We start from the raw sequence: 16,491 nt of genomic DNA on the forward strand, positions 1-16,491 counted from the left end.
ATCTTTATTGAACGCCCCTCGTACATGGCAGAATGGATTTTCAAAAAAATCTCACCTGTAAAGCACAACCATCACCCTAATGCTGGAATCCTTGCTTGTACCTGCCCATACTATATATCAGGAACTAAATCCCTCAGTTGAATCAACCCTCTCTCTACCTTGTTGCTGAGTCTGTGGCACCCAATATACATCCATTACAGAGTAGAGAGAAGCTTGTATATCTTTTTGAAGCATCTCACTCTTCTGTATGACTTTGGCTGTAGTTCACATAAAATCCCTTTCCGCAGCAAAATGCCTGTTTTTTTTTATTAGCTCTCTCGAAACAGAAGCTTCATAGCAGTGGGTACTAATGAAGTGAAGGCACTTCGCCCACAGGACATACAGATCATGGTGGCTGACTGGGGTAGTCCCTTTCCCAATGTGCACAGTTTCAAGGACAAACAAGGTATCCATGAACATCCAGTTTCAAATATCCAGCCATACTGAAGATTATAGTGCATGAAAAAACGCGGACAAAGGAAGACATGACAGACACGTTTTTTTCGTGTGCTATAATCTTCAGTATGACATACCAACACGCCCAAAATGCCACGTTACTAAGATCCAGCCATGAACGTCCCAAGGATATTGAAGAACGTGGACCTTTCATGGCTTACACACACGTAGTTGTCCTACAAAAATATCGGTCCTTAAGTTCCCTCATCACAAAGACATGTCTTCTGGTATGTTAAAATTATAATTTGAGGCTATCACCCTATGGCTGTAGTTCGCGTGTGCATCATACTCTGAGACCTCTATGTAACAATTTACTTTCAAAACTTCTGCTAATTCAATAAGCCACTTGTGCCAGGCAGGAAACCTAGAAGAATGAGAACTAAGCTACGCTTCCACGTGCACACATGCTTGGAATAAAAAGTTAACACATGAATACACCCAAAGTGAGCACATTTTTGGAGGCAAGGAAAGTGTTACGTGCTCGCTTGATACAACACCACTGGTTCCAGCTCGTAAAATGATCAAGTGCTTCGTGATGCCAGCAGGCAGAAAAAGAGTGTTCCACACTCGCCACCATGGCTACTAGCAGCACTGAATAACACTCCTATGTTTTAAATGCACATATATACCCCAGAAAGTGGACGGGAGGATGACTGCCGCCGTAGCTCAGTGGTAGACCATCGGACGCGTTATTCGAAGGTCGCAGGTTCGGTCCCTGCCGGCAGCAAGTTACCTTTTTGTCCACTTTACTTTCTTCACATTTACATCATAATTACTATAAACACCATCCCCTATACTTTCCCTGCTTTCTTGTCTCTTAGTTCTCATTAACAGTGGTTCCAAAAGTCACTTTAAAAATAACTATTACTGCCTGACTAGGCAAAGGTTATGAACCTAGTGCTAAATGAAATAACAGAAACAGGGATAACTTACATTCATCTCTAAAGCGTGGTTCTGTATTTGGGCCTAACGAAGTAAACATATGGATAAACTCAGCCTGCATTGAGTGGTCATGGCTATGCTGAGGATCTTCAAGAAAAGTTTGCAGCTGCATGAAGGCTTTGTCAAGCAACTATAATGAGCAAAAAAGAAAAGGAGGGGGGGGGGGGGAGAAAAAGTGAGTGAAAAGGTAGAAATTGTGAACTCTGAACAGATATCTATAAAATCAGCACACCACTTTTTTACATTTATTAAAAGTAATAAAATACATCTACTTAAGAAACAGTACAATTCTCAATTCCTTCCCTACGAAAAAGATAGGCGCTCCTGTCTTTTTTCACACAATCTTACTATTCTCCACAAACAATTTACAATATTACTCCTGTTTATTTTCAAACAATATTACTATTTTTTGACATATTGTGTATCTGCAAATGATACAAAGGCAAATTCGTAGGGGTCCTGAATCACTTTTCCAAGTAATCATCAAATGAATTCAATATCGGAGTTCGTTGCCTCATGAATCGATTGCCGCAAGAATGTTTAGAATCTGCCAAGAACGAAAGGAGTAACAATAATTCGCTGAAGCTTTCGGACTTTCTCTCTTCTATCGTCCCGACCATTGCGCTGGAAGCTACACAGGAGGGGATGACAAAGGGGGAAAGTAGCAATGTCAGCATGTGTCATGACCTTGAGCGCACATCATAAAACGTGATCGCTTTCTCCCCTTGCTATTCTGGTGCACAGTAGCGTTCCTACTGTATAATTTCAGCCCACTATAGAGCACAGCGCTAGCACATGACGGCAACCCGTGGCAAGAAGTGCATCTGATCCAAATGCCGCTCTTGGTTTATGTCAGCTATTGGCCAATGGGAAACGTGCAGCACCTACGCTGCCCCAATGCGCTGCCAGCGCCATGGATGGCCACTTGTGGCCACTTCATTTTTAAATGGCATGCCACGAACCGCTGTCTCTCCGTCTGCTGCGCCCGCGTTGCATGCAAGTGCGTTCGTGCGAAAGTGACAAATTTGATAAAACTGTTAGGCTTTCATAAAGGTGGCAGTGCAGGATTCTTTTAGGGCCTCAGATGAAGAGAAAGGATGAACTATACGGAATCAATCATGTTTTCGATGTGACAGAAAGCACGGACGTGCGACGGAGTGTTTTGAAAGGGTGATTCGTGCAGCCGGCCAGAGTAAACCTCGAAGCATAGGCCATCACCACTGATGTTTGTATGCATTCCTTCTTGTCATTTTGCCAGCTTAATGTTGAGTAAACGATGACATTTATGTCTGACGTATGTTAGACAACCCCTTGCGATGGGCGCAAGTAAAACGTACAATCACCGAACTGCATGTGTTGCATTTAGCAATGCGTGGCAGTTCCGCAAAGTTTTCCATGCTGTAGTTCAGCTTCGTTCGTAGACGTTACTCAGGCTGCATGAGTCATTGAGTAACTCTGTCACATGCTGGCTTTGCAAGTGATATCTTAGCTGTCACGCAGCGCAATAGAACGGCACGGCGCGGCTTTGCTTGCACGCACAGTGATGTTATGGGCAACGGCGGTACAAGGAGAATAAATTTTAAAATTCTCGCAGTCCGCGACGCATTTTGCCAGGCTTGAGGGGCATCTTCCTAACTGTTCCTGCTTACAAACTGCGCAGTCTGCGAAATGTGCCGCTATTTGAACTGTGGTACAGTGGAAAAACAGCAGCAGCATATGAAGGAAAATTGCTGGATCTGTTGATGGCTTTCTGCCAATGAAATTGAGACTGCAGATTTGAGATCACATTGCCGGCTACCCCTCAGTTTTGTCAACAGAGTAAAAATATCAGTTAACTTGCGTGGAGCATAAATTCACAGCGAACTAGCTACATGTACTTCATAAACGTGCCCGTAGTTTCACTTGCTTTACACGGCGTACACTAATGCAGCATTGCCACCTGTTTCTGAAGCATGGTCATGGCGGAAAATCGAAAAACTTTGTTCCAGGTGCATAGTTATTATAGTTAATGGCACAGTTTACGACACAGCAATTTATAGGCGACATTGCGAAGCACCACTAACAACCTGACACGGCTCCGCTCACGGGTAAGCTGCTGCGCAGAGCACGCCAGTAGCTTTCGCTCACTCCCACACCGCGGCGCCGCCAGCTCAGTGCACGCTGCCTATAGCCGCAATCTGCAGTATGACGTCATACAGCAGATTGCGGCTATAGGCAGCTCCAAAGAGAGTGAGGACGGGCCTTTGTATGAAGAGAGGTCACTTGAGAAAATGACAACTTCGCGCTCAGCTTGTAAACTCTCCTTGCTGTGCACAACTGCAAGATTTCGCCAATGTGTTCACAGCAGTGTCTGCTTTCCATTGTATGTGTTTCTTCACCAAGCACAGAAGGTGGTTCAGGACCCCTTTATGGTTAGCCTTCCCCTTGCCTCCAGGGGCAATACAGTTCTTAAGTAACCGCAAATACATGTTAAGGTTGAACTAACAGCAGTAAGAGATCAGAAGTACAACATACGTCTTTTTGAGTGCTTGTTGCCAAAATAGTACCGAACGGCCTCACTGTTCCTATGCGCACAGAGCTGCAACGTAAGAAACAATGAATGAGTACACACTTTATCAACATAACGAACCGGTGAACTTACATTTCAGGGTCACTTGCAAGAGTCACAAGTGCTGGTGTTACACGACTTTTTAACAATGGATCGGCCACAGTCCCAACAAGAAGCTCAAAAAGGCGGCCTGCATTGCTTCGGACAAGTGCAGTGTTATGGACCACTCCTTCCCAAAGTACTGACAGCAGAACTTCATGGAAATTTCTGTTCATGCTATCGAAGAGAAAGGTACATCATTTTCTCAGTAAATGTGCCAGCTTATACACATGCAAGTTTACAAAGTTCTTTAAAAAAAAAAGACCTGGCACATCGACACAAAATCCTCGGCTTTCAGGGCTGTAATGTTCTTACATTATGTCTCTCAAACTGGCATTTTAATCATAGATATCAAATAATAATGTTATACTTACTGGTGCTACAGACAGTAAGTTTTTTATCTTGGATCCTTTGGTGGTTTGCAAACTATCACACAACCTGCAAGCACTGCTTTGTTATTGAACGTTCCCTACTATTGAGACTCTGGTCTAAATCAGTTATATCTGTGCCACACGGGCGCAAGAAATGACATTCAGTTGTTAATGTCTTATGTTCCTGAATGACATTTTTTTAGGCAGCGCTGCCACACATCCAAATTTAATTCTTTAATTACCATGAAAAAATAGGCAACATTTTGTGGCCTTTAGTATTTATGTTTTGAAAAAATAATATCAGACCTGCCGTGTAATGTTATATATCAATGGAAAGACGAATGAAGCAATGCCTTTCTCTTTCTAAAGGCATCACTGTTAAAAACTAATATGAAGTTGCAATATGTAATAATAATTTTGAAAGCCAAGTTTTCCTGAAAATTACATAGCACATTTCTAATGTGTTCACAACGTAAAAGAAGAGAAAAAAAAGTAAAATAAACAGAAATATACAAAATGTCTGTGTAGAAATCATCTACATTAGAGTGAATGTTGAACAATCTAGGTCATGAAGCGTACGAGTTACAAAATTATCATTTTTGCCAAGCGAAAGCAGCCTTGTTCCACCAAGTGACACAATTACATTTTTTCCTTCTACCAATTTTTCCAACATAGTAATACAATGAATACCAATAAAAATAGAAATAAATGGGCAATGTGATCTTACTTATTTCAGCAAAATGTGCTAAATAGCAGCTCAGAAAAAAAAAAGATTGCAAATACAAAAAATAGCTTTAACACGGCACCAAAACATTCTAAGGTGTGCCTTCACTACAAAAAAAAAAAAAGTTTTTTAAATTGTATTGGCTAGAAAAAAAGCTTCACGTTTCGATGTCAAACAGTAGCAAAATAACTAGAGCCATATCTCAAAGCTCTCAAATGCAAAAAAAAAGCTCGATTCCCAAGTGGGCATGTCACTGAGCAAAACAATTTCTGGCTGCAGTGAAGCCCAAGTAAACATTGCAGGTTTTACAAATTACATTTATTTTGTGGTCAAGTTTCCCGTCATCATAACAATTTTTGCATCTCCTCTGCTTCTCCTATCTGTACAGTTTGTGCTCAATGTACTTGATCTGAGGAGGTGTGTGAAGCTGTGGCTTCTCGAGATCCAGAAGTTCCTGGGGGAGTTCAATGCAGAAAACTAACTGGTAATAATTTGATGATCTTAGTAGCTAAGGTGTTCTAGCATTCTGTTTGGGATGGGCATGAAAAGTGACATAGCTGATCACACAGGCAATGTCGACTGAATTGAAAAAGAGTTTTCCACCCGTTAAACACAATTGATGAGCACATAATATGATGCAATCGTTTGGTCGGACTTATCGACACCAAGCATACCAGCAATGCAGTCGTCAACGATCTTTGGCTTTTTCACTGATCTTTCATGCCATTTCCCCTCTTTCTTCACTCTGCCAGCATGTGGTTGTTGGCAGTACGGATTGTGCTCATGGACTGCTCACCGATCCTTACACTGCAGGTACAAAATGCCACTGTCTCTCAACCAACAGATGTTTCCTCTTTCAGCCCTTTTCTCCCAGCAGCTCTCTTTCATCTCTTCAGGAAAATCGCAGCAATCTTTCCTTGCGCAACATGCCAACACAACCCTTTTCAGCAAATGCAGCGAAAGTGTGCGAGTGAAAGTGTGTGAGTAGAGCCAATGAACGAACAGCTCAAGCGGAGAGGAAATACACTGGCCGTCTTTCATCGCGATAAAGGCCCAGTGGGCGGAGCCAGAGGGGTGGCTGCGTAGCTCTGACAGACTCCACACTTTGCTCAACCAGGTGCGGTCAGGTGCAGTTTATCTTTACAGTGATCAGCAGATGGCTCATATCTTTAGACATGCTGTTCTCACCACTCGGTCTTCAATGAAGTGAGAGATAGCACAAAGGTCACTTCACTTATCGCAGCGGCCGTGTTTCCTCACGCCGGTGTTTTGTTGAATTACACCAGGTTGGGTGAAACTTACTTCGTATAAAATTCCAATTTGTTGCCATCACATTCATTGCTTCTCCCTTGTGCCATCACTTCATCTCATATGCTTTATATAACCTTTAGCCTCTTTAGCTAGATTAACCACATTATTAAACATCCTGTTTTAAAAATTTGGGTAATCATTACTGTTTCCGTGAAGGGTAGACAAAAGCTATAAAGAGAATGCCATGACTTTCCTTCTGTAAGCTTTTTAATGTTAGTTGTACGCTTTGTTTAAAAAATGCTTTTGCTATGCTTTATTTCCTTTACACTGAAACCTCGGTGATACGAATCTCACGGGACCACCAAAAATATTCGTATCATCTGAAATTCGTATCACCAGAAAGCATGAAAAATTAGCATGCGACAAAAGAATGCTAGCGTACATTTTCATTTATTGTTTTTCAGGGCCGCAGCAATGTCAGGAAGAACCCTGAATGATTGTCAGTTAAGTTTTCAGACGTCGGCAATCATGCCAGCATTCGTAAATATACGGCCTGTACGCGCGCATTTCATTAATGAACCAGGTGGGCTGTGACCCGCGACAGCAGTAGCCCCTTCTAAATTTTAGTATGCTTTTTTGCATGACACCAGAATACTGCAGCGAAAATAACAAAAGAAGCGCTTTGACGCGATGGATCAAGGCCACAAAATTACAGAACCACAGTCCTGTGTTATGATTTTGTTATCGCGGAGGTGTTGGGGATGTTTTTTGGGAGATTTATGGCCGTGCACGCACAAGTGCGACCTCAACGGTCGTGGATGTTGACGTTGTGAGGCCTGACTCCGTCGCCAAGATCGTCCTCACCTTCTTTCGGTCCTCGTCCACCTTTCATAGGATGTCTGATGCACGAGGCAGGCACGTGTAAACACAGTACAACGACAGCAGCCCGCGTTGACGCGTTAGAAGAAAAAAAATGCATGGCGCTAATGTGCTCTGTAATCTAAACGCGAAGGCACACGGAGGCTCATAAGAGCCTCAAAGATTCGCGCGCACAATCTTGGAGGTTGTGACGCGTTTCTGAAGGTTTATTCTGACCATAAGAAAATGTTTTTCTTACACCGTGATTCTGAGGATTCTGAGGCGCTCATGCCCACCCTTGCGTTCCCGCGCTCGCACGTGCTTGGCGCGTCTTTCGCGACAGTGCGGACAGCACCTCTTCGTACCTGGGCGGTAGCATACGTTCGTATCAAAAGTCCTCTGGGTGAAAATCGGTTCGCAACAACCGTACTCCATTACACTGCAAGCTAATGGGCCTTGGCTGAGACCAACGAAATATTCGTATCACCCCGAAATTCATATGAGCTGTGATCGTATCACCGAGGTTTCACTGTACTTCTATTGTAATGACTTTTCATCAGCCACATAATGAACATTTCATTTATATCCTAGAGAATTACGTGCCAAAACCATGGTATGATTACAAGGCATGCTTTAGTGTGGACCGGATTAATTTTGACCACGTGGAGTTTCTTATAGTGCACCTAGATCTGAATACATATGTGTTCTTCGATTTCACTCCCCATGAAATGCGGCCACTGTTACCTGAAATCCAACCCACGTGCTAGAGCTTAACAGTGCAACAGCTTAACTGCCAAGACACCACTGTAGGTAAAGCAACATTTCAATATATGTGCAATGCTCATGAGTTGAAATGTGACAATTTAGGGCTGCACATGTACATTTGTTTCCATCATCTTCAGTTCATGTCATACTGACGTAATTTCAAGTAGAACACTTAAATCAGAGCAACATTACGTTTAGCAGCCAGATTTATGCCGACAAGACGTGGTTGTGTTCAGCGATTGCACATACCAATCGTTTTACTAAAAGTTTTGACGTCACGTTTCAATCCGTAAGCACTGTAACACCAGATTTTTCACCTGATCGCCTGCTACAAAGGGCAAGGCACCAATAATGATCATCATCATGAACAAATTTCCTCCAGCATGCCCAGATCAGGCCCAGGCCAGGTCAGGCCCGTGCAGTGCTCTACTTGATATACAGGGGTTCGGCTGAATTTTGCATTATTATTGTGCCAATCAAATAATCAGTGACTGTGACCCAATTGCCCACCTTCTATTTGTACCCATTATGCATTTAGTATTTGTACAAAACATGAAAAGCGAATTAAAAGATATCCAAGGTATAATCCTTATATCTCGAACATCACTGGAGTGGTCACTGAGGCTACTGATTAGTATCCATGCACTGATAACATAAATTCTGTCGCATGCCCTGCTGCTTCAACTTGAATCAGGTAAAACTAGCTTACAAAAATTTCAGTGTGTTTCACCTTTCCATTACACACTGATCCCAAGATGGATTTTCTGAAGCAACATAACTGTAACAACACATACCTAAGCTCAATGAAGATGCTCTCCACACTTGACAAAGGAAGTTCACAAAGTGACACTACAAAGAGAAGATTCCTCAAGAAGTCCACAAGCTCCTTGCAATCAGATTCCTGCAGAAATAGTCAAGGTTGCATCGCAATGAATAGATAGCAACAAGATGCTCTTCCTAAGCTATCCCTATATATATTTGAAAACAAGACTGCATTTTCACACAAGGATTTGGCAACATCATACTGTTCCTACCTTATTTAATCAACTTGGAAGGAAGATTGCTTTGCAAAAACCATGGAAGGCATTTAGGGGGCATGGTAGGGTACATGGGTCATCTTTGTTTTAGCTTTATATCTCAAGAACTGTTCCATATTTTATTGTAAAATTTTGTTCACTGCTTCAGAATGCTTTTGGCCTTGACAAGGTGCAATTTTTTCCTGCAGCCTTTCTTACTTTACTTTTATTTGAGAACCAAATTTTAGGCTGGGGTGTCAAATTGAATATACCTTTTCTTGGAAACAAAAGAACAGCATGATTGTGAAATTTTGCACACTAATGCCACATGGTACTGGCTTTGAGCCCTACCAAAGAGAATGGGCTCCTCCAATTATCTCACCAGAAAAAAATATTGCCCTGACTGATCACATACCGTAACAGAGACTTTCCAACTGATTTTTTTTTTTCGGTACTATAAACATTTTTTCAGAGTTTTAGGTTCAAACTATTTGGTAGAGAATTCAGTATAATCTCAGACAGTTTCAGCTAGGTTCGGATAGTTTTCAAAAAAGGTACATCTAGGTTTTAAATTTTTCAAAAAAGTGATGTTGAGAAAAATGCCATTTTATGTTGAAAAACATGCGTGGAAAGTGCTCACAACAAAAACCAATTATTATGCTACAAAAGCACCCTTGGTGGGAAATTTGTAATCATAACTTATGAAAATGGCAGAATATTAATATCTAGCCATACTTATTATAAAAAAATACATAACCACCAAAATTATGATGGAAAACAACGTGTAAACAAGCTCTTGCACATCAGGGGATGCAGTTTTTGGTACTATACTTTTAAATGGCTTCGAGTGCCCCTACGTGCTTGCCACTGCATGGTTTCACTCCTCACAGTGTGTATTATTTTTTAGAAGTGAAATAAAAAAAGATAGGTTTTTGCTCGATTTACCCTGCCATATTCCCTTAAGGATCACTGCAGAGCAATTACAACCATGCAACACCATTAAAAATGCAATGAGCTTGCACAATATCATTGATGTAAAAAAAGATTTTTAGATGTATAATTATATGTCACTTTGGTATGCATACAAGTGCAGAAAAACAAAACATACAGAAGAAAATGCTGCCAGGATGCCAGATGCATATACAGGTCCCACTGCACTTGTCAACATGTTCTTTGCTTCCTGAGTGAAGGCCTCTAAAGAATAAACAATAGTAGAAGAACCAACGGCTCTATAAACACAACAAATACACTTAAGAACAGTCATACTACATATAAACACATTGAATTTTCAAATAACCAAGAGTGGAGTCTAAAGGAGCCCTACTGCACATTTTAACATAGCCAGAAAATGCTGCAGATCAGTAGTCAAGGCTCCTGTGAACATCACGTTTATGACTCTGTAACTCAGCAATGAAACATGACGTTAAAATTCAATAACTTCACCTAATAACAGATAGAAATCGGAAGAAATTGATGCATTTTACACCTCATGGGAAATCTACCAAAAATTTGTGAGTACAGCTTTCGCTGTAATCACTTCACATAAGATGCAAGGTCATATATCAAATTCACCTGCTTTAACTGTCCTCGTGGTAAAGTTTGAGATAAGTTCAGTTATGCAATCTTTAAAATTTGTTTTTAGGAGACAACTAGCATATGAACAGTCATAGCGTGCTAAGAAACACCCAAAGAAGTTTCCATGATGCAAACTTTAACATTCAATTTTTGTCTGAACCTTTATGAAAGTCTGTGAAATATGAGACAAGCAAGTGTGAAGCCGGTAGTTTTCTTTTCATGAGCTTTCTTAGGTAACTAGAAAAAGAAAAACTATAGAAGATAAAATCAAGGAACCATTTAGAGGACAAAAAACTTCATTGGGCGCTCCTTAACATCCCCTATTACTCTTCAGATAAAAATTGTGACCTATAACAAATATAATATCTGGCATTATTAAGCAGAACCAATTAGTCAAGTGCACCTGAACAAATTATATAAGGTAATTTGTTAACAAAGATGACATTCATTTAATTTGCTAAAGATGCACCGTTTTTTTTAACTGGTTCAAGTTACACGAAACATCTGGGGTATTGCAGTGAAGCACTGTTGCTGTGCGTTGTGCTGGACAATCTCACAATGCACAGAGAGCTGCAGGGCTTTAGAACCCTCCATGTGCACAATTCAGACAACCTTAAGCAAAGTTCACACCTTCACATACAAACACTTCGATTACCTATAACTAGGGCTCCGTGTTTTTGATAAATTCGAAAAAATCCAATAAACACTCGCCAGCAAAATTTTTGACAATTTGGATTTTAAACTCCGATTTTAAAAGGACATTTTCAATGTTCAAAGCACATTTTTTAAAGCTGAGAATCATCAATCGAAAGCAGCGCACCTACATCAGCGGCAGCAACTTCGTAAAATATACTTCCGTCTATTACAATGAGCTTTAATGTTGTAATATGAACTAACGCAGGTATTTTTGTATTCAAGTATTTGTGCTTGAATGTATGTATGTTTGTGCATTCAAACCTTCCAGATATCTAATATACACTTAGCGTGTTCGCATGTTTTGGTGTTCAGATATCATTTCATCTAAGATTTCGGAGTATAAGAATAATAATAATAACAGGTCCTTTATTTTTCATAAAGAAGATGAGGGAGGCTGGAGAAAAAGCTGAGAAGCAGCTTGACTAACACCTGCCCCCCAAAAATATTTTTGGGTGAGTCTACAGCAGTGCACATCAACAGCCTTATTACCCTGCAGGGTAAATGAACAGGAAGTGAGAAAAAATGAAAAGATGGAGAAACAGGATTATCAGCAACAATGCAACACATTTTCATTGGAAATAAAGTTCATAATGCAACAACTTATAATGCAAAAATTAAACACCGAATTTCGGAGAATTGGAGATTTATTTAAAATAAACTCCGATAAATGCTGAATTTCCTCCCAAAAAATAAACTCCAAAAAAACACCCTCCAAATTTCAAGAAAAAATAAACTTCGAAAACACGGAGCCCTACCTATAACTTATCCAGCTGAAACTTTTCCGTAGTATAGTGTGTCTTTATAATCCAGAAAATGGAGATAAGCAGCTTATCTAGAAGCACACAGCTTTAGTCTAAGAGCCTGTCTTCAAATTGACTATGTAAAGCCAGGAAGGGTCCCAAGCACACATCATTTATGGGACACATATGTACCTTATTAACAGCAATTTGCCTTTGCCAGTTTGTCCTTTGTTGAAGCTTAACTCGCAAGAGTAAAGACTAAGTAACAACAATGTTTTTATTGATCTTGAATAAGGGTCACTTCACGGACTTTTCTGTAGCCGATTTTGCGTGCCTTGGTAGCTTCTCAGCACTATCTTGCTCGAAGCATGTACCATTCTGGTGTCAAACCCTTTATTCAGCACCATTTAACCTACAACTTTCTCACAAAAAGACTTCAGTTTTCATAAAAATTAGACAAAAAATTCGTAAAATAGTAGAAAAAGTCCAAGCAAGTAAACTTTACAGAAAATTTGGGAGAGTTGGCAGGTATTACTTTAGCCAGCTCTATCGTGGCTGTTGCACTAGTTTTCAGCGCTACTGAGCAAGTAGCTGGCCCACATCCCCTATCTTGCAAGTAATCTAGGCCAAGCGTGAAGGCTACGCTAGGCAGAATGGTTGGTGGCATCAGTGTACGCTGTCTCCCTACATGCATAAGCTTGGAGCAAGAAGAAACTCAATGCATTCACTCACACCTGCCTATGTTGTTCATCATGCCAGCATAGTGATTATGATAATGATGTATAGATTTTACTGGTGCAAGGCCCAGAATTGGCCAAAGAGTGCCAAGCTGCCAGCAATGTGACAGTGAATGTTTATGGCGATCAAGTGAGATCTGTTCATGTTTCTCTGTGTGCACGTGGCACCACACTCACAAGTTTATCTGTCAGGTATGTTCAGTGCAATATATACAGCCGATAAAATGACAAACCTTACATTATATGTATATAGTCTAATACATACATTGCTGTTAACAATGATGCACATTTGAGGCAAAACTGCAATGCTTTTTTTTTTCATTCAGTGTGCTCAGCCTTTCAAAAACAGTTACAATGTATTCCAAAGGATATTCTGCATGCTGTGAATAAATGGGGATGGCATGATACAACAGTGCACTGGCTGAAGCTCTATTTGTGCTGTTAGATGGTCACTTTGTACGCCACAGGCATTCTTCTAATAAATGATGTCACGGTATCTCTATAAATGCTTTAAGAATTGATGTGCTCATGACCATTAACATAGATTTCATAAATTTGCACGAATATTTTTTTTCACAGATGGATGTGGCTAACTTGAAGCAGATAGTCATTCACTCCATGAATGACAGGGTGCAATTGCTGCTGCACTGCATCTCCTTTTCAGCATAACCAAGGTATGCATTACTATAACCACAGTGAACATGGTCACTTGCAGTATGTTATTTATCCAGTCAGATTTATTTGGAAATTCTTGGTCTCAATCAATAAAAACATGTTTATTCATTTTGCTCCTTTCACATTGCATTCTCGTGTAAAACATTGTATTTCTATGGCTTAATTATTTCTCCATAACTGAACCCCTTTCCCGTTTCGGACGACCACAGTTCGTCCTTGCCAAACTGTCCCCAAACCGTTTTGGATGAGTTTAGCTCGTCCACTTGATAGTAAGGCTTTTCATTGTTGTCAGAATGATTAAAAGTGTCAGAACAATGAAACCATTCTCAGAATACTGAAAATTTATAACAACATTCTTGTTTTGCTTTTTAATGTTAATTATTAGCAGGTAGCCAGCCCTTTTTCCATGAGCAATGAACTTCATTAAACTAATTTCACTTCATACATGCTTCAATTTTTTTTCTAACACCAAAAATTTGCTTTTTAGAAAATAAATATTCAATAACCTTTGAGGGTTTTCACCGTACATGTACGGCATCACCTAACAGCATAGCCTGTATGTTTAAAACGCGCGCCTTTTTTCAATCATTTCTCTTTGTTGGCATGTGCTACCACACTTCAAGAATACGTGTAATTTTTTTCATGCGCCGATGTCTCTCCTTTTTTTTTTTTGCTTCCCAAAGCGGCGCACCGGCTATCGCTTGCCCATCCGAGCGTGTTCCCGGCGCGGCTGGTTTAAAATGTGCACCTTTTTCGATCATATCTCTTGCTTGGCACGTGCTGCCACGCTTCGGGAATATGTGGAATTTTTTCATGCGCTGATGTTTCTCCGTTGTTGTTTTTTTGCTTCGCAAAGCGATGTGCCCGCGGTGCGGCTGGTTCAAAACGCGCGCCTTTCTCGACCATTTCTCTTGCTTGGCACGTGCTGCCACGCTTCTGGAATACGTGGAATTTTTTTCATGTGCCAATGTCTCTGTTTTTTTTCTTTTCTTTTTTGCTTTCCGAAGCGGCGCGACAGGCTTTCACCTGCGCATCAGAACATGCACACTGGTGCGGCTGGTTTCGGTTTCGTTCTTAGGGTGGTTATCGCTTCTCGCGCCCGCAAAGCTGATGGCTGTCTGGTTTCTAATCTCTCAAAGTGTGACCACTTGTGACTCTCTCGTTTATTGCTCCCCAGGGCGCGATTACATCTGTTTTCGTGCGGCGCTAAATTACACAAACGCCGCTGCCGTGGTTGCGTTTCCTGTTTTGGGAAGCAGGAACATTTTTTACCGGAAAAGTACTCAGGTGCGCTTATTTTTGTATGTCTGTGAGCTATGTTCAATACAATGCATAATTTTGATCTATAAAAAATTGTATAAGTGTTTTTTTAGGCGTTTGCTTGATGTTATATGAATAAACCTTGTGTATGTAACAACAAAAATGTTTTTTTTTTGTCACTTTACGGGCACGCAAAAAAATTTTAGATGACTTTTTTTTTTTAATAGAATCATCCGCAAAATTTATTTCAGCAATAAAAAAATTACACATTCTTGGACAGCATTTCGCGAAAAAATTCGACCCTCAAAGGTTAAAAAATAATAATTTTTTAGCGAAGAACCTCTCAAAGTATCGGAATGGTTAAGGGGTTAATAACGTGCATTGTGGCTACAGCGTGGCTAAACATCTGCAGTGAAGTCCTCTACTAAGTGCTTTAAGCATGTGCAGTTATAATTCAATAGCCAGTGGTCTGCACTGCAGCTTTGTACCAAAGGGATTTCCATTATTTCAACCCATTTAAGTTGGTGCTAGCACCTACAGTATCTGTCAAGAAAAAAACTGTACCTGATCAAAGCAGCAACATTATTACAGCATGGGTACATCAAATGAGTAAATCTAATGTTTTTAGACATGATGCCATACAACTTGTGTGCTGATATATGACAAAGCACACGCATGAGTTTCCCACTACTGCACCTGAATACAGTAGAATACAGGCTGGTTGGCACTCAATGTCTGTGATGATTCCTAATATTCTAAAACTTAAATATGCCCTGGCCACCTGGCTATACCAAGATGCTACTTTCCTCTAATATTGGGGTCACATTCAGTGTTTTGGAGCAACTCTGGCACAATTACAGACAATTTCCCACTTTTGGCACAGGGTCATTCCACGCCAAACGCCCCAGACATTGCGCTCGACCCTCTCCAATTGTATTGTAAAAAATTGCGGACGTTCATATCAGTGCACTATTTGCCCTCGGAAAATATTTTTTGGAAAAAAAATTTTTCTTGTCTGTTACAGTGATTTGAATTTTGCCGTGGTGGGTGAAACATAGGTTGCGAAAAAATACTCTAAAAAATACAATACTTTACGGAACGCCTTAAATATCTGCTGTTTACTTGAAAAGGAATGGCACTACCTTATTATCGCCCATTGACGACCACTACTTTGTCTCAAGATGTGCTTTGTGGTGAAGCAAGTCTGCAATTCTGTGCCCATTTTGATTATTTTTTAAAAATTCTACGAATAATATAGACAAAATAGGACTATATCACATGGCTGGATAGTTGGCAGTAAGCGTGTCAAAAAAGTATTGAAGTCGATGACCGAGTAGTTTCGAAGTGGAAGGGGCGCAAACATTGAAAAATGTGTGAAATGCTCCACGTTCAGGCACATGTAGAGTGGTGATGCAGTCCAAGTAAAAATGCACGCTTGGACTCGTTAGGAAGAGTAAACAAAGGAGATTTATTTGTGAAAGTTTAATCGGAGTGTTTTTTGTTTTTGGCGAGAAACAAAATTTTATGTTGAGCATTCGCGGCGTGCCTGGGCGCGAGCCCGTAAGTCCGCTTCACTGCGCCGCCACTGTTCCTTGGGGCAACGGAAGTATGCAGCGCCCACGCGGGTGGCACGATCGTGTGCTGCTGTGAGTTTTCACGTTGCTGAAAACTTGCAAACAGTGTATATGGCTGGCAGAATGTTTCGGAAGGACACTAAAGGCTGCCAGTTAGTAGTCGAA

At 40.7% G+C, this 16,491-nt stretch overlaps 1 protein-coding gene across 2 annotated transcripts in view; it reads right to left on the bottom strand.

Annotated features, from left to right (window-relative positions):
- LOC119406835 (RAB11-binding protein RELCH homolog) overlaps positions 1–16,491 on the bottom strand; it is a 133,893-nt gene that overhangs the window by 36,573 nt on the left and 80,829 nt on the right. The window contains exons 16-20 of one of the 2 annotated variants that reach the window (XM_037673593.2): positions 10,178–10,263; positions 8,848–8,954; positions 4,079–4,261; positions 3,952–4,015; positions 1,429–1,567 (exon numbers count right to left, since the gene is read on the bottom strand). In XM_037673593.2, coding sequence (XP_037529521.1) covers positions 1,429–1,567; positions 3,952–4,015; positions 4,079–4,261; positions 8,848–8,954; positions 10,178–10,263 — 579 coding nt within the window. Of the gene's footprint in view, positions 1–1,425; positions 1,568–3,951; positions 4,016–4,078; positions 4,262–8,847; positions 8,955–10,177; positions 10,264–16,491 lie in introns of those variants that run through there. The other variant, XM_049419196.1, reaches the window with a different exon arrangement.

Source organism: Rhipicephalus sanguineus, chromosome 1, assembly GCF_013339695.2.
Source record: "Rhipicephalus sanguineus isolate Rsan-2018 chromosome 1, BIME_Rsan_1.4, whole genome shotgun sequence".
NCBI classification, from domain to species: domain Eukaryota; kingdom Metazoa; phylum Arthropoda; class Arachnida; order Ixodida; family Ixodidae; genus Rhipicephalus; species Rhipicephalus sanguineus.